General features: G+C 34.3%; 1 protein-coding gene across 1 annotated transcript in view; it reads right to left on the reverse strand.

Moving 5' to 3' along the window:
- The window catches only part of LOC118185022 (neprilysin-2-like), an 80,838-nt gene that overhangs the window by 34,727 nt on the left and 26,840 nt on the right, over positions 1–19,271 (reverse strand). Inside the window, exons 8-10 of the mRNA XM_035354800.2 lie at positions 15,116–15,240; positions 9,420–9,642; positions 6,867–6,965 (exon numbers count right to left, since the gene is read on the reverse strand). Coding sequence (XP_035210691.2) covers positions 6,867–6,965; positions 9,420–9,642; positions 15,116–15,240 — 447 coding nt within the window. The remainder of the gene's footprint in view (positions 1–6,866; positions 6,966–9,419; positions 9,643–15,115; positions 15,241–19,271) is intronic.

Here is a 19,271-nt window from a genome sequence, read left to right on the forward strand (position 1 = left end):
AGAACCTAATGGTCCCGTAATTCCCGTAATGGTCGTTTCCCTGTTTGGTCCCGAATGATGTCCGATAGAAAAGACATTATTTATTTCTCAAAAGATCTTCTTTGAACAACGGTTTAACCGCAGTTATCGTTCAAATTTAACACAGTAGGCATTTGTTGGTTGTAATATCTTCTGTTAGATATTTGGCAACACAGTAACCTATGTAAGTTTATCATGCAGTTTTCCTTTCCGTGTTCGTGTTATTAGAGGCATTCATAACTGTAATTTTATTCTTTTAAAATATCTCGGAAACCATTCTTCAGGTTTTTTTTATACTTTGAAGAATTCGCGTTCTGGTAAAATAAAAATGAAATATATTTCTGCTTCAGGAAAATATTTGTTTCAATCCCCATACGCAAGTTATCCAGCGATGTTAAGTACCCAGCTGATTTTGAAATGATATAGGTTTCCACTGCACGTAGCTGCACTTTCTCACAGGGGATTAATTTAAGTTAAAGTGACGTGATAGTAAATTTCTGTACCATTTGCCTTTGCTGTTTCGAATTATTTTAAATATGCGACATTTTTTGTTCTGTTATCTTAAATTTTCGAAGGATAATTCATAAACTAGTAGATCTATCATAATTCTTCACATTTAAATTATTTCAGATATCAGACTGAGACCTGAGTATCAAGATAAACAGCAATCTGATTTCTTTTAAACTTAATGATGAATAATGTAATGCGAAATTTTTAGATTGAAGTTTATCTTAATTGCATTACTTCAGTTTTCTTTCCCAAAGCGTTTCCAATACGTTTACTTTTGTTAGTTTTCATTAGTGTATGGAGACTGCATGCATTCTTTGGGAACATGCACCTATGTCGAAGACTAAATAGCGAATTATCGCTAGGTCTTTAGTAATAAATAAAGCAGAGGAAAGGTTTAAATAGCCTTTTTATTTAGTGTAAATTAAAACAGATGCAAACACTTCGTGCTCACAAATCACCACCACTTGTTGCTACGTAACAGAAAATAAGAATGTAACAATTCACTAGTAAAATTAAGATCATTGAATGACTGGCTCCTTAGCTTAACCCTCTGAGCGGCGCAGGGCTTTAGCTCAGAGGGTTAAACTACCGCTAAATCGAATGCACACAGCAAAGCCGAGCTGAGAAATATTAGTGTAAACTGAAAGGTGTCAACTACCGAACTAGAGAGCTAATTTTAAACTCGCAGCCATAAACATCGGAACTAAGTCAGCTACTACTCATTTGAACTCTTCAAACGCAGCTTAAACACTGCTTCTGAAAGAAGATTAAAATTTACATTTAAGTTGTACAAAATTTACATTCCAGCAGGAAACTGAAATCAGGAGAAACAGGAAAGTCAAACTAAAAATAACTGGTTAGAATAAAGTAAAACCTTACAAGTATAATTATCATAATCTTCAGGGTTAAGTTCCAATTTGGACCTGCAAGGATTGCAATAATGTCGAGCTTGATGAAACTTTGCGAGTATTTACAAAAGGTTGAACTGTCTTTTTATGCCCAAAATATAAGCAAGCCTGATACTGAAAGATTTTTAAGTTTCGAAAGTTTGCGATCTTATTTCAAATTAAACAAAATTCAACCAAGAAGCGAAACAGGATATTTATTTGTCAAAAAGTGGAGTTTTTGTCTGTTCATAGAGTATTCATACAGAAAATAATAAGTATTAATTATTTACAATATGATTCGTAAACTATTTCATTAAAAATATTCCACTGAAAAAGATAGATCGATATTCTATTAATACATAATTTCTAAATGCATTTTAAAGTTTGTAGGGATTTATTTAATTTACTTAACAGTTAATTTTACTTTGAAGCAACCTTTCCTGACGTTCTTATTTTCAACTCAAGCTTTCTTGCCAGAATGATATTTCAGTTTCATACGTTATGCAAAACAGGGTAGAAAGATACTATTTAAGTTGGCGTCTGAATTACTTCAGACACAGCGTGTTCTGCTCTTTCGGCCACGTTGTTTCGCTGATATTTAAGCTTACTACTTTACGGCCCTAGACATTAATTGAAAGTTTGTCTACGTCGGCGGTAAGGCTAAGAGTCAACTACACATTAAATATCTCTGTGCAGCTTCGGCTGAAAAGCTTAGGCTTACTTAAGCAGCTTCAGCTGAAAAGCTTACTTAAGCACCTTCGTCTGACTTAGATTTAATTTTGCATTTCTATTTTGAGTTACAGCCAAAAGTTTTTTTCTGTTTTTTTATTTGCTTAGATTGTAAGCACCAGACTTTGCCGACTGTAAATATTTTGTTTAGTTGAATAAAAGAGTCTTTTCACTTTTTCCACGTGTTGTTACTGATACAGACTGAACTTAGTGAATAGTCGCTTCACAGTCCAAATAGGGTAGGGATCTTAACCAACAAAGCAAAATTGATTTAGCTAGAATTTTACAAGCTGTATTTTAAACTGAAGTAAGCTATAAATCCCTTTAAACCAAACTTATAAATAACATTTCTAAGTTTGATTCAAAGAATGAACTGGGAAACATTTCTAAGTTTGATTTAAAAGTAATGAATTGGGAAACGTATGGACGTATGGGACAGGACATTATTTTTTTATTGGTCTCCGCTCATTTATGATCAATAAAAGAAATTCATAGGGATTGAAAATTAAAAAATTAATTTCAGCAAAGGTTCATAGAGAGGAATGCCTAATTTATGAAATATAGCTACAGTAATTAAAAAGTGTTTTTTTTACTTTTTATTAGTCCAAAGGGGCTTTGTCCCTGAAGAACTATCGTTTTCGTTTTGCGATTTTGCGTTGGTTCACTATAAATGTCCGTTTCACTTTTCAAATCGTTGCCACTAAATGTTAGAGTCCTGCATTTTATTTGAAGAAATTAAATAATTAAAATTCTTCATAAATGTATGTAAATTTCTCGCATTGTGTTAAAACAACGGTAGATACAGCCATCGAATTTTGCATGACGTAATCATTCTGCGGATATGAGCATGTGGAAGCTCAAATTTGTAATTTGGAATTTGTTTTATTATCTATTTCATATTTTGTAAATCTTTAACTAATTTTTAATTCACAAACTCAAGGATTTCAAAGCGAGTAATAGCAACGCTGTACAGAAAAAAAATATTTTTATCTCCAGCGCGTGAGACTGCGTATCGGAAATTCTAAAGATATGCTCAGTTTAAAATTATTTTGCGATATTGCTCTTGAACTGAATTTTATGGTTTAAGTGCGAAGAACGTGATATTTAATAAATAAAGGTAACAGACAAAATGTTAAAAAAAGACCCTTTGGATGCAATTTTCAGATTTTTTTATATATTTTATTTATATGTATATATGTGCGGGTTTCTGTTTTATGATTAGTTGCTCATGAGGGGTTTAACTGGTGATCCTGTTATTTGTGGTCACAGTATCTACCGAAATTAATGTAATTAAGGATGTTTACGTCAATACGACGTCGTGATGAAAATTTTTCCTAAATCTCATTTGACAACCAGAAATATCTGTTGTCATTGGAAGTAGTAGGACTTTATAAGAGATAGGAGATAGACTAACGCAGTGGGCGGGGCGCGCGTCATCCACATGTCCGCAAGAAGGAGTAGGGAAGCTCTAGGTTACTTTAACATTGAAACCTATGGCGTCTGTATCACATAATTGTTTTTAATTATTAAATGTGATACGTTGTATAAGTGATGAGATTATGAAAAGTCACAGTTTTTTCAAATAAGATTTTATATATCTCTTTAAAGTGCTTTTTACTGCATTTTGAGCATTCTTTTCACGCGTAATTCTGGTATAAACATCTTTACTTTGGTAAAAGAGTAAAAACTCTAAACGCAAAATTTAGGAATTACTTTTGATTACAAATAAAGTAAAATTAAATAAGAATGATAGCACATGAAGCTTTGAAACAAAAAAAGCAAAATTATACCAGATCTGATATTAAAAAAAGTATGAGCATTTTCAGGCAGTGGTTTTTAAAATTATTATATCATTACAAGACGACCATTTATTTGATCATATGATCATTATTTATTAACATCATAAGATGATTATTTACTTTAATAATTCATAAAATTTGGAGCATAAATTTTTCTCAGTGTAAAGAAAATAAATAAATAAATGAATAAATAAAATCTGGAAGCACTCAGATTTTATGTTACGCTCAAAGGGACGTTTTTTAACGTTTTGTGTGTTACTTCTATTTATTGAATATCATGTTCTTCGCATTTAAACCACACAAAATTCAATTCAACAGCAGTATCACAAAATATTTGAAAACAGCATATCTTTAGAACTTCCGCGCTGGAGATAAAAATGTTATTTTCCGTACAGTCTTGCCATTGCTCGCTTTGAAATCGTCGAGTTTCTCAATCAAAAATTTACTCAAATTTATAAATCAAAAATTTACAAAAATTTATTCAAAAGTTTTACAAAATATGAACTGGATTAAAACAAATTTGGCTGTTCGAGTGGAGGATTACGTTATTCAAAATTTGATGGCTCTAGATACCGTCGTTTTTTCACAGTGCGAGAAACATACATGTATTCATGCAGATTATTAATTATTAAATTTCTTTAAATATAATACAAGGCGTTAATATTTGGTGGCAACAATTTGAAAGTGAAATGGATATTTATAATGAAACAGCGCAAAATGCCGTTTTGAAACTAATGGCCTTTCTGGGCTACCGCCTCTTTGGTCTAATAAACTAAATTCACAGTAAATAAAAATAATCTTTTGCAGAACTAGAATTAAATCCAAAAAAAAAATAATCACTATAAAATGTTAGTACAATCAATTATTTCAGTTGACGATTTTGACATTAGAATAAATGTATAAAAATTACTAAGGTGTTAAAAATCTTTATCACTCTGCTGTATTGTGAAATATAATTGAAATAAAACTCGTTTATAAAAAATATGCTAGAATATTCACCTATAATCTTAAAAAAGCAGCACAACTTACAAGTTTCAGAAAAAACTTTCGAAAATTCATTTTTAGGTATTTTAGTATTTTTATTTATTTACATCAATAAAAAGCGTAAATGTTATAAGAGAAAATTCTTTGTTTGAAATTTTCTATTAGTTCAGATTTAAAATATTTTTTTCTAAAAGAAGTAGTTACAAATTTCCTTACAGCATTGGAAAAGCTAAAAAAATAGCCAGGTCTGAAAGCATGCAACAGCTTTATAATTATTTGGAACGTTAATTATGCTTGATAAATATGCTAAATTTTTAAAAATCAATCTCAGTTTCAAAAATAAAAATATCTAAAAATTCTAAGTTGTGAAATGGGGCGCTACAAACAACTTTTTCTCGACAATTATACACACTGAAATAGCCGACCATTATAAGTTTCTGCAAGTCGTTCCTACTCCTCCGGATGTGGTCAAGGTGACAGCCGGGAATGCGTTAGAAGAAATGAGAAAATTGGGTTGGTCTATTTCTTATAAGGTCCATGAGGTAGAAAGGATGACGTTGCATTAGAATACAGTAAGGTGAAATTTGCCGCTTAATGATCTATTTCAATAACATGACCACTCGAAAAATCACTTTTCTTCAGAGATTATGCTACATAATGCCTTCTTATCAAGGGCAAAATCTATCAAGGACAATGATAATAAATTAAGGCCAAAAACTAACATAACATAGATTACGAACATTGCAAATGTTAAAACGAGTAATTCAACAAATGAGACTATTTCGTATAAAATATTGCATCATATCTTGACTAAAACTGAGCAACTATTAGACATGCATCCAAGAGCAAAGTCATATAAGACATTTTCGTAGCACGATAAACACCGTTTTTATTTAACCGTTTATAATATTACTTATGAAATTTATGTTCTTGCAGTTCATACACTTTGTTAATTAACGATTCATTAGCATCATAGAAATTTGCACTATTTTAAATGTCAAAGGAATAATTTAATAGTGACGTATCTTGTTAAAATTGACCCCATTTAGAGTGCGTTGTGCTTGACACTTATTTACACGCAAGATAGTAAAGGAAATATTTGAATATTTTTTAACAGCTTTACGGGTTATGATCTTTTAATGCATTAATTTTCTGCTTAAACGTGTAGTTATTTGAACAATTAATTGGCAGAGAAATAATAAGATTTGTTATTCTAATAGCCTAAAACAGAGAAATGGAATTATTTTAGTTTTGAACAAATGATAGGCATAGAATACTCAAGAGCTCTGAACACATGTTTAATCATCTCTCCAAAAATAACTTTTAATTGTTTTAGATATAATACCAACAACTCAGTGATCGCTTCAAAAAGTGATATTGTTCTCTAAAAAGTGCAGAAAAACATTATAGAGTCATTAGGTTACTTCGAAGTTGGAAACCTGCAATGCCCTCGCCGGGACTCGAACCACGGATCTCTCGAATACGCTCCAAGTGTGCTGACGACTACACCAAGAAGGCATGCTAACAAGGCTGGAGAAATACCTTATATATTACCCCTTTTAAAGGGCGACTGAGGCTTAGGGGACCTAGTCGCCAAATTCTGGTGTTGGAGAATCATCATCCACCACCTTTTTTAATTTGGCCACCGCTGTAGAAACATTAGGTATTTTTTAAAGCAAGAGAGATGAAAAATGAGCAATGGATTCGAACTACGGACCTCTCGAATACGGGCCGAGTGTGCTGACCACTACACCACGAAGGCATGCTAAGAATGCGCGAGAAATACCTCATAACTTATGCTTTCAATCAGCTTTCTAAACTTTTGAGGAAGAGGCAAAATTCACTTTACAGTTATAAGTTGCTCATTATTAGCGGTTTGTTTTATCTTAGGCAAAGGTAAAAGTACAAAGTACAAAGGTAAAAGGAAATGTAACAAAACCTTTTCTATGGCTTGTTTTTTTGTTTCTTTCTCCATCCAATCTATATTTTTTAGAATATTTAAGAATTCTTGCTGGATGTATTTAACCATCTCTAGCGCCTAAAAGAAACGGAAAAAAATATTTAATACAAATGTATTGTTAGATGTTTCAAAATTAGAAATGCAATGATAAAAGCAGATATGAAATTCAGTGTTTAAAGGCTTAGAAGTAAAATAAGGGAAAAAGTTTTAAGAACAACTTATAAATTGAAACTAAAAAATTCTCTGCTGATGAATGAAACATTAATTCATTATGAAGTTTACGGGAGTTAATTTTACAAGCTTTAGTGCAGAATATGAAAATTCAAGTCCTTTGACATTACTAACTTATCTTTCTTGGTGTTTGACTTTACTGACATTAGTGCCGAGACTTTTCTTTGGTTTGACTAAGATATGATGCACGTAAAGATATGCGTTAAAGAGAGTTGCTTTACAGATGCAATCTTCAAAATGTTTTGAAGATTAATCCATTAAAAGATTATTCTGAAACTATATATTCAGTAGTAATATTATTCAAAAGCCATATATCAGAACACATTTATATCACATATTACTAATAGTACATAATACAAATAAACGATTACAGATTCAGGCAGATGACGGCAATAATACCGGTGAAAAAATATTTTTTGTGGAGGGGGGGGATGAGTTATTATAGATCTCATCACAGAATCAAAGACGTTTGGTGTTTTTCAGGATTATTTCCTGCCAGGCTACTTGGAACTGAGTCGATAGTTCATTTGCACTGGTTGCTGATGGCAAGTGTTAGGCCACACAGAGTGACCATATATAACTCACGTTCAACGGGCTACAAGCCTTGAAAAACCAGCAAGCCCTGGAATGAGAATATATTCAGCGCTGCAAAGAAAGTTTGGACATTCAGGCAACCTATTTCCGGAAATAATTCATAGCCCCTAGAATTTCTTATAACATGCTCAGCGCCATGCCCAACGCCATCACACCCAGCCTAGTAGGAAGATCTAAATCGGGTGCTGGAAAATAACGCTCACCACAAAGGTTTTAATGTGTGTTCACCCAACATTATTCGGGTTAAAGAAGAACTTGTTTAAAAACACGAAACGTGTCCAAAACATGTTACTATCCGCATACATGTGTCTTATATGTGTCTGTGCCTTAATGTAGCCTGAGACACTGACGGTTCACGATCAATGGTATCTTGTACAGATGACTGCTTGACGCGGTCTTTTGCTCAATAGATTGCCATTGACTCATAGAAGCAAATAATGTCATAAGCGTAAAAGCTTCAATTCTCCGCTAATGCTCGAGAAGAACGTACATAATTCATCACCGTCGGACAGATAAGATATCTTTCTGTAGCATCGTCATATTTCACAGTCAAGAGTTAGAATCTCGACTTACTCCATTCTCTTCTGTCCTCCGTTTCCTTGTATCACAATCACTGCATTGTGACCCGTAGGACAAGCAATGTCGTGGTTAAGAATTCCTTCTGCTTCAGTTACTCTTTAGTTTGCGTATATATCACTCTTTGATATAATCAAAGCACGATGATTCTCACACGGCAGTTTCCAAGCTGCTGACAAGGATATATTACTTGTACGACTGTTCAATAAAAATCTTTTTATATAGCTGATATGAGCGTTCAGCAGACTTTACTGAATCAAGACATGCGCATTCATATTGCACTTATTCATACGTATGCCAAATCCTGCTTTGCATTTCACGTAACTGTCACTCTTTTTTAATGAATATTTCATGTTATTGCAATTTTCCAAACCTGAAAGTATATGATTACATTTCATTGGACAGAGCATCTTACATTCAGTAATATTTCACCATATGCATTCAGGTATATTTCAAAATTTACAAAGTATAGAATGGGAACACCGTCAAGGATGAGCTCATTATTTTTCTCCAAAATCCCATGTAAGTGGACTCATGAAAAACTATCAAAAAGCATTCTTCTGAAAAAAAAAAAAAAAAAAAGTATGTAAAACTCTTAACGTAAGGGTGCTAATTTATCACCATAATATCTCTTTCAGTGTATGGCGAAATTACCTTAAAATTTTGTTTTGATATTTCAGTTGTTGTTTTATGTGACATGATGTTTCAGAGTTTCCCTCTTCTATTCTTAAGGTGCCAAAAGTTTAATATATACGAGAAGATCGACTTAATTTAACAATTTACATGAAGACAGTAATGTAAATTTTACTTAAAAAGGACTTGAGGAAATTATACGAAAAGTTTTAGTCGTATAAGACGATTAAAACATTTCGTATAATGCCGACTTTATGTTTTAGTCGTCATTATCGCTATGTGCTCTTTATCTGTAAAACAATCGTTTTATTTCATGGTGATAACATTTCAAAAAAATAAAAAATTGAGCGAGTCAGGATTTTAACAACTAATGAGAAATTATTTTATGTGAAATTCCAGTTTTTGAAAAACCGAGTCACAGAAATGTACAGGTATGATAAGTAAAATCATTTATGATGCCTTATTGGCCTAGTATACATCCGGGCCCTTTTTACTTACCACATCCTTACTTTCCTCTTTGAAATACTCACGCACGTAGTAGGAACTGAGAGCAATAAGTAGGCTATCACTAAAAGATTGAAGGCATGTTTTCCATCTTGGCTTTTCTTGCTCTGTTCCAGACAACACAAAGGAATATTCCTGACTTAGTTTCCTCCAGTCTGAAGATAATTCGGAAGCAGATTCTTTAACAACTCTCCACATCATGTAATTGGCCACCACCCTGAAAGCAAAATAGCATTATTAGCTTGATAATGCTAATAACACTGTCAATACTTACTGCCTTGCTTTAATTTCACTTTTCGACTAAAAGAAATTTTAATTACTCACTAATTTCTTGCATAGACGTATAGAAATTTTAATTCATTTTTTGAATCTCATAAAAAAACAAAGCGCAGATGTTCGAGAAGTTTATATTTTATAAGAAAGAAGAATATAAGCTTGCAAGTAAAGGAAAGTATTTTCACTCTCAGAGATTAAAAAAGACAATGGAAGACTAACCTGTACTCTATCACTTACTTGTAAGCTCATGTCATGATAAATAAGTATTGTTCAGTTATGTCATAACGATCATATAGTAAATCACGGAAAATAAGCAGTTTTTAAGCAGAGATTTAAAATTATAAACAGACGGAGGCCTAATAGTAAATTATGTTTCAGACAGATGGAGCCCAATGATCATGTATTGTAATAAATGCATTGGTAATGAACCAGCAGATTACTTTCGAATTAATAAAGTCAGAAAAGTAAAAAGATATGAAAGAGAGAGAGGATTAGTTAAAATTTTGCGTCGCAATTTATAGTTCTTTACTTTTTACTTTAGGATGTTGCTGTTCTTTACTTTTTACTTTAGGATGTTGCTGTTCTTTACTTTTTACTTTAGGATGTTGCTGTTCTTTACTTTTTACTTTAGGATGTTGCTGTTCTTTACTTTTTACTTTAGGATGTTGCTGTTCTTTACTTTTTACTTTAGGATGTTGCTGTTCTTTACTTTTTACTTTAGGATGTTGCTGTTCTTTACTTTTTACTTTAGGATGTTGCTGTTCTTTACTTTTTACTTTAGGATGTTGCTGTTCTTTACTTTTTACTTTAGGATGTTGCTGTTCTTTACTTTTTACTTTAGGATGTTGCTGTTCTTTACTTTTTACTTTAGGATGTTGCTGTTCTTTACTTTTTACTTTAGGATGTTGCTGTTCTTTACTTTTTACTTTAGGATGTTGCTGTTCTTTACTTTTTACTTTAGGATGTTGCTGTTCTTTACTTTTTACTTTAGGATGTTGCTGTTCTTTACTTTTTACTTTAGGATGTTGCTGTTCTTTACTTTTTACTTTAGGATGTTGCTGTTCTTTACTTTTTACTTTAGGATGTTGCTGTTCTTTACTTTTTACTTTAGGATGTTGCTGTTCTTTACTTTTTACTTTAGGATGTTGCTGTTCTTTACTTTTTACTTTAGGATGTTGCTGTTCTTTCATTGACAACAGTTCTTACGTATTACATATATCTTATATTGCTAGTTGTTCTTTGCCCTCCTATTTTACATATTATTCTTCGAGTTTATAAGTTCATTTTTAGACTTTTATGTGTTTTTATAGATTATACTGATTTATTTTCTTTCATTTTAGTTTATAAATTTTTATTTCATAAGTATTTGGTTTATATGTTTGAAAAGATTGTTTAATTAACTAATTATTTTCTATTCTTTCTACATTTCATTTGGCCTTCACCAAAATACAATTAACATTAAGTTTAAATAGTAAATCAAAGTAGTACTTAGAATGTGTTCTAAAGAAATACTTGGAAAAGTTCAGCGAATCCTTAAAATCGTGGATTCACAGCAGCGATGCCACTTAGAGTTTGTGAGTGATGCGTTGTTGTTGTGACTTATCTCTTGTATCTGACAGTAACATCAGAATAAGCCCATGGAATTCTTCGTGACAAGGAGTGCAAAACTGCGTCTGTGATTGGCAAGCGCCTTGAGCACCATACAGGTGGCAGTACGACTTTGCCCAGTTCCACCCCCAATTTTGATGGAGAGTACCCCGCGGGAACGAGTCCGGGGGCCTCCCAATCTCCTTTCTCTACCATCAACCTCTCGAGGAACTTAAGACTCGCTGCATATTTAGCGTGCCTCCATGCCGCACAAACACTATACATTTAAAACAGCCATTCCTTCTTCTGGATTCGGACCTGGGACCTTCGGCACGGCATAGCTAACCACTATCCCGGTGGTGTCCGCTGAAAACATCGAGAAAAAACATCGCAGACGAAAATGTCGCGGAGTAAACAACGCAAGGCAAAAACATCATGGTACAAATAAACGTTGGAGAAAAGAAAGCAAACAGAAAACATCGCAGTTCAAAAAAATCGTGGTACAAAATATCGTGTGGTCGAAAATAAAGCAGTTTAAAAGCATCGTCGTCGAAAATATCGTGGTAAAAAAAAGTACCTGCAAATCATCGTATGACGATAACATTGCACACGTGCGTTTTTCAGGTTTTAAAAGTAAATGCATTTTTCCATAATCATTTGGGAGCGCGAAAACTGAGCAAAATTTATTTGTGGTACAAATCATTAAGGAGGCTACATCTACTTATTTTAGTAAACAGCTGATTTCGAATCTTGTTTAGAATATTTAAAGCATTTATTGTTAGAAAGAAATCACAAGACAGAGATTTTTGAAGAGGGAAAATTCAAATCATATTTCATATGCTAGCATGATTTTGGGAAAAATTCTTTGCAATATACGACTGTACAAAGAGGCAAAAATTTCTTTGAATTCGGTTCTATTTTACTTTATTATTGTTAAAAATTACTAGATTAAACGATTTTCCAAAAGCTGTCGAATATTTAATATGAAGGTTTACACACGCATAAATGTTTCCCACGGTCCACTGAGACTTAAATAGCAATTTCAAAGATAGCATTGCAAATTAAAATCCATATTTTACAACAATAAAAAAAGCACGGAAAATTCTTTGAACAACTTCAACGGAGAAAGTTTGTTTAAAGGCGACGATTTTTTTTAAAATTAAATGACGTCTTCCAATCTTCTTAATTGTTATTGAATTTATTCTTTATTTTTCATTAATCTGCATAACTGTAAAAGGAATTGATATTTTGACTGAATTATCTTAATTGCTGTTTAGGAGCGCGATTTAACAACTGTCATTATTTGAAGTAAATATAATATGTCTAATTATTAGACTAATTAGAAAAAAAAAACATTAAAACTTAAGAAAGCAATATTATTTTAGCAAAAGTATGAAATTACATAACAACACAATGCCGGAAACACCGTCAAAAGCATTTGAGGCTGATATTCATTAAGCTCATCAATCGATAAGCTTTAAAGAATAAAGAGAAATATTTGAAATTCAGAATGCGCAGTCTGTACACTCTACTTGGTTACGAACGGAGGACGATAGCACAATTCACAAACAGAGATTTTAACAGCATGGGTTAGCGATCAGACACAAAGATTAAACATGGCGGCCATATATGCCGCAATCTGTGCGAAAGTATTGCCCATTTCAGAAAGGCTCAACTGCAGAAACAAGACGGCAAAGAACTTTTGCTACTAATAGTGGCTGGTTCGGGTACTACAAACAGAGACCAGGATAACATAATGTTACATTGGCAAAGTGAAGCAGCCAATGCTGGTAGCAAAACAGCAAAACATTTCGAGGTATCAAATGAAGAAGAAAATTAAATGCCTGCATAGATCTCCAAGTTAGACGAGAACGGATTATTCTGAGTGGGGAAAAGCCATCTAGGAGCTACATTATCAAAAAGGAATCATCAGTGTTAGGCCTTAAAGCTCCTATTAATCAACTAAATTTAGTGCTTGGTGGCAAAGCAAGTGGTATTTCCTAGCTGAAGTCATTGCTTTTTTATAGGTCAGGAAATCCAAAAGCGGCGTTAAAAGTTCTCAAAAATGTAATCTTCTGCTCATTCGGAAATCCAATAAAACGGCTGCCATACGTTTTGAAGACAGGTCTGTACATCATTTGATTATAGAAGTAAGACAATATTCCGAGAACCAAGCAATTCCTTTCTATGTCCTTTTAATTCTGGATAACGTTTCTGCCATTCTCCTTTTCTACAAAATCGTCATCCAAATGTTAATATTTTTTTAACCTCTAATACAATTCACATCTTTAGTCTGTGAACCAAGGAGTTATTGCAATATTCAAAGCCTATTATTTAAGTGAAGCATTTGAATCCCTTATCAAATTCACGGATACTGAAAAATATCCTAACTAAACATAAAACAGTTTGGGAAAAGTTTAAAATGTTTTGGGTCAATAAAAGTAGCAAAGAATGTTTGGATAAGAATTTCAGGAAAACTGTGAGCGTCATTTGTCCTAATTTAAGTGCTAATTCTGCAGGATTTGAGGAACGGCAAGAAGCAGTCCAGTACGAAACTGTTAAGATTGTGAAAATTGCTAAAAAGTTAAACTTTGAAACTTCTACTGGCCTCATGACTGATATTCTTAACGCACATGATAGTGAACTCACATGATAGTGAACGAATAAAGAGTTGCTTGTAACTATTTTTTTGTGAAAATAAGAAGTAAGAGGAGGAGGAAGAAACAGAAATCTCTCTTGCCAGGTTTACAGTTAAAGGACTTGAAATAGCTTTTGAACAGAGTGGCCATAATGTTTTTCCCTCTCTAGGTTCAAATTGTAAACTAAACAGAACGGTTACTGCAGATTTGAGAAATTCATATACTTGATGTCAAATTCACAAAGAAAATAAAAAGCAATCTCGCAAGCAAAAGACACTCAATCTCTTTAAAGAAAAAAAATGCCGTCTGTTGAAAATCAAAATGAAAAAAAAAAAAAAAAAAAAAGCAAAACTTTTATTGTCCTTTAATATATTTTTTTTTGTCAAAATATTCTTGATTTACATCAAACTGAATTATTTGGTTTTCTATAAGTTTTTGTTATCGAAGGTCTTGTTTGTCTTTTTGAATGAAATTAAAAGTATTATTTCTGTTATTATTATATCATTCCTACGGGAAAATAACTTCTCAATTTACGAGCGATAATTGGGTCCTAATTAATTAGTCAACTTAGGACCTGTCTGTACTACTTTGACTGTAAAATCATTAGAGATTTTGTCATATAATTTACAAATATTGTAATGTGCCTCTTCTATTGTAGAAACTTCAAGTTTCATCATTAAAAGCAGAAACAGCATCCTATTTGTGATTTTAAACTGATAATATTGCATCTTATATGTGACCGTAAGACTTGAAAGGCGATAACGCAATTCTGATTATTCGCTCCACGCGCAAAAGTGAATAGTGGTTTTACATATCTGTGATGCTTAGAGTGACTGAATATCCAGAGATATGTTTTGTATGAGAAACTGAATTGTGACCGTTATAGACACAATTGCTGAATATTAAAGATTTCAACTTGAGGTTGGATCCCTGCAAAAGTGCAGCTGTAAGAAGGCGTTTTCATGGTTTTCCACATGTGTAACGTAAATGCATGCACCTTTTGCTTAGAAAGTCTTTCCGCAGCAGATAGCTCACGAGAGCTTAAGTTAACAAAATCAAATAACTAATTTTATACAAGCAAACATAGAGTGCACTTGTTATATGGATGGTCGTAGGTACACTAGTTATAGAAATAAGTTTTGAAATAACTGTGTACGTACTTTAAAGCCCTTCTGAATTCTATCTTACCTCTTATCTGCATTTGTGATCAGATCAGCAAATTTAGTGATGAAATGTGGATCAAAAACAATCAAAGTTTCATTTTCAAATATTTCATCATTCAACAGTCCATTGATATATTTCAGCCAGTCAATCTATCGCAGATTAAAAGAGATGTATTTCACATATTTATTTGCACACAAGTCATTTTCCAAAAAATATCATTAAACGTTAGTGATAGAATAAAATATAAGGGGGAAAATACATGTATATTATATATATATATGTACATAAATGTATATAAATTCAATAATAATAACAGATCAAACACAAATGTGGAAACAGTTTTAAGGGTTATTGGAAAGAAAAGCTATTTAACATGTGGAATATTAAATCAGTTCTGCATGAAGAAAAGCGACTGAACGTAAGATGTTAGGTATAATGTCATGATACGTGTTGAGTTATCTTTCCTTTTCAAATAAAGCTTGATAATGGACGCATTAAAGAAAATCATATAGGCAATGAATATAGGAAATGTTAAATAACAGAAAAATTCAGAGTGGGAGTTATATATATATATATATATATATATATATATATATATATATATATATATATATATATATATATATATATATAATTTAATCGCTTTTTAATTAAAAGCATGTAACATGTAAGATTATGTATCTCAATAAAGATAAACACAACACAGATTATGTTTATTATTTAAAAAATATCATTGCAAATCCATTATGATGCACTAATGTTTGTAAAAAATGCAAACCCATGAAAATGAAAACCCATGAAGGAATTGCTGGAAAGGAATGAAATTTATTTTACATATTACTGAAAATGGTACGAATAAACGATCAGATTTACAAGACATAAAAACAAAACAAACGTCGGAAATCATTACTTTGTATGTCTACCACGTTGAGCGATGAGAGCCTGTACACGTCCTGGGACTGAATCATACAGTTTTTGAATGTAATATTGAGAAATGGCATTCCATATAGTTTCGACATGATACTAAGTTGTCTTAGTATGTGCCTCACCAGCTGTACGAGCGAGTCGCCGACCGATGAAATCTCAGGAATGCCGAGTGGTGACATATCCGAGGAATAAGCAGGCCGTTGAAGAAGCTAAACTTGCTGTGCTCTAAAGAAGGCTTGTGCAGTCAGAGATACATATGCACGGGCATTATCCTGTTGAAATACAGCGTACGAAATGCGCCGAAGAATGTAAAGGACCCTCTGGCTCCATAACTTGTAGCGATCACTGTTGAGGTTGCCCGCAATTTCAGGTGGGATCAACAATTATAGCCAATAGCTCCCCGTGATTCCAGGTGTTTTTGCGATAACTCTGGATAACATTCTGTGGGAGAAGATGTCCCCTCCGTCTGACGCGTACTCTTCCGTCATTGTACTCGAGATTGTAGCGAGATTCATCGAAGAAAATAGCTTGTTGCCACAGAGCACGCCACGCTCTGTGTTGAAGTGCGTATTGAAGTCGGAGACATCTGTCATTCAGCGACAGGGGAATCCTGCGTAAAGTAACCCTTGCATGCAGTTTATGCTATAGCAGACGCAAAGGACAGTGGAGCTAGACAACACAACACTAGCCATGCTCCAAACGTTATACTAACACACGAGAGGATGCCGTACGATCCGTCACAGCATGCGGTTTAGATGTCTGTCTTCCCGTGTCACTGTGCTATTGCGTATCTCACTGCCAGGATTTCGCCTTGTCCCTTTCTTCCAAACACGCATCACTGTTGCAGCATTACGCTGCGTGCAGGCTGCGATTGCTGGATACGAAAGTCCACTCTCTCGTATACCGACGTTGAGGACTCGTTCGATCTCCGGTAGTTGTTGGTAGGCTCCCTCCGCTGTTGACGAGGCATACTGACTGCTAATTAAATGTTGACCGCAGACAGAGGACGATAAATAGTTAAATAGATTTCAACGCAACTTTACAGCGTTTTATATACATGGAAAAAGCGGCCGGTTCTTATCCCACGCAAGCGCAATCGCTTTGTAATTCTAATCATTTGCATTCTATTATCCAGCAACAAAATTCGGTTGAAATGTTTCTGAAACTTAAATATTCGCCTCAAATTGAATAACTTCGCCCTATAAAACAAATCGGACGAGGAATCTAGCAGTAAAGTTCTGAGAGTTAAGGGTGAGAGACTGAGTGCAAGGTAGATGATGCAAAAGAAACTAAGTAGTTTGAAATGCTCACTTGTCTTGTATGTATTCAACTACAGGATGCATATTCATTAACGCATAAAAGATACATTTTGATTAGCAACTTTGATACTTGAATTGCCTAACCAATTTGTTTAATATCCTTCCTCATTCTAAATACTTTGAACAATATTTAAAGAAATTTTGAGGCTCCATTACCAATCAAACTACTAATAGATATAAGTTCAAAAAGAATGTCAATAAATTCAGGGAAAAAAAGGAAATACCAAAAAATTCCTCGCTTTTTTTCCAAAACAAATCAGGATAAAAATGTGTGAAATTAAACTCTCCAACGAGGAGCTGGGACACAGCATTATTGAGTATATACTTCGGATTCTAGAAATGAGTTTCAATTCCTATGTCATTATCTAGGACATATATTTCATGTTCAATAAAATGCGTCTTCAATATATGTGCTGTTATTCATAGATGTCATTGCCTGGGAATTCACACGCTTGCATGTGACAATTTATTCACATGAATTTAAACTTCATTTACGAACATCTCCGAAGCCACTCGATGCTCCCTTCTCTTTAAATACTTTGCAATGAACTGATATCAGTATGTTAAAACTATACGAAAGTTTTAAGAAAGGGGAAAGCTTTGTACCTTTATGCATACATATCCTAGAAATTCGGCTATCCCACTTTTATTATAACAACTGACACTGCTTCTATCCCAGAAGAAATAACATTTAAAATTTCAGCAAAATTTCGGTTAAATTTCATCAAAATTTGACCAAATGTTAATTCAGATTTGAAATACACTCACGTTTGTGAAAATTGCAACACCATGAAGGACTTACGCGAGTGAGCTGAAATTTTCAGGAAATGCAAAGTAGCGCATGATATGCAAATGATTAGAATTGCAAATCCGTAGCGCATGCGTATGCTGAGCAGTGCCCTCTGAACGGCTGATGAATCCGAATAAATAGACGGCTGTAGCGAGGCGTGTATGGTTATCGGTGGTTATCTGCTAGTGGTAAACGTTAACTCAATCTGTACTTATGCCTCGTCGACGAAAGAGAGCGAGATTTGAACAACTTACAGAGTTTGAACGAGGGAGAATCATCGGCCTTCGTGAAGCTGGATTGTCGTATCGTGCAGTAGCCTCTCGTGTGCAGCGTAACAGCAGCACAGTGATGCGCGTTTGGAAGCAGTGGACGGACGAGTGTCGGACAACTCGGAAATCCGGGAGTGGACCCCGAAATGTGACGTCAGCTCGCGATGATAGACACCTGGTCCGCATGGCGCGGACGGACCGTACAGCTTCCTCTAGACAATTGGCAGCACTGTGGTCAATAGCTACAGGTGTTTCATTGTGTGCTTCATCAATTCGTAGACGTCTGCTGCAGTGTGGACTGCGCGCACGGACTCCTTTATACAGGATCCCCCTAACGCACGACCATCGCCGCCTGCGGCTACAATGGGCCAATCAGCATAGAGACTGGCGTGCTGATTGGCAGCATGTCGTGTTTTCTGACGAATCCCGCTTTAATTTGTGGTACCATGATGGCCGCATTCGTGTCAGACGCTATGCCGGTGAACGCCACCTTCCGGAGTGCATTATCGAACGCCACAGTGGACGAACACCCGGAGTTATGGTCTGGGGCGCCATAGCATATCATAGACGATCTCAATTGCTACGAATTGTGGGCAATCTGAACAGCAACCGGTATATCCGTGAAGTTCTACAGCCCGAAGCTGTTCCCTTCCTTCAAAGCTTGCCAGGCGCTGTATTTCAACAGGACAATGTCCGCCCTCATACTGATCGGATTGTTAAATCCTTCTTTGCAGCGCAGCAGGTACAGCTTCTTCCTTGGCCTGCGTGTTCCCCGGATATGTCGCCAATTGAACATGTGTGGGATGTCATTGGTCGGCGTCTTGCTCGTGATCCTCGTCCTGTTGCGTCTGCAGACGAACTTTGGGTACGCGTAC

The sequence above is a fragment of the Stegodyphus dumicola genome, chromosome 3 (genome assembly GCF_044657685.1).
Source record: "Stegodyphus dumicola isolate Sdum_Otavi_A_Nest chromosome 3, ASM4465768v1".
NCBI lineage: Eukaryota > Metazoa > Arthropoda > Arachnida > Araneae > Eresidae > Stegodyphus > Stegodyphus dumicola.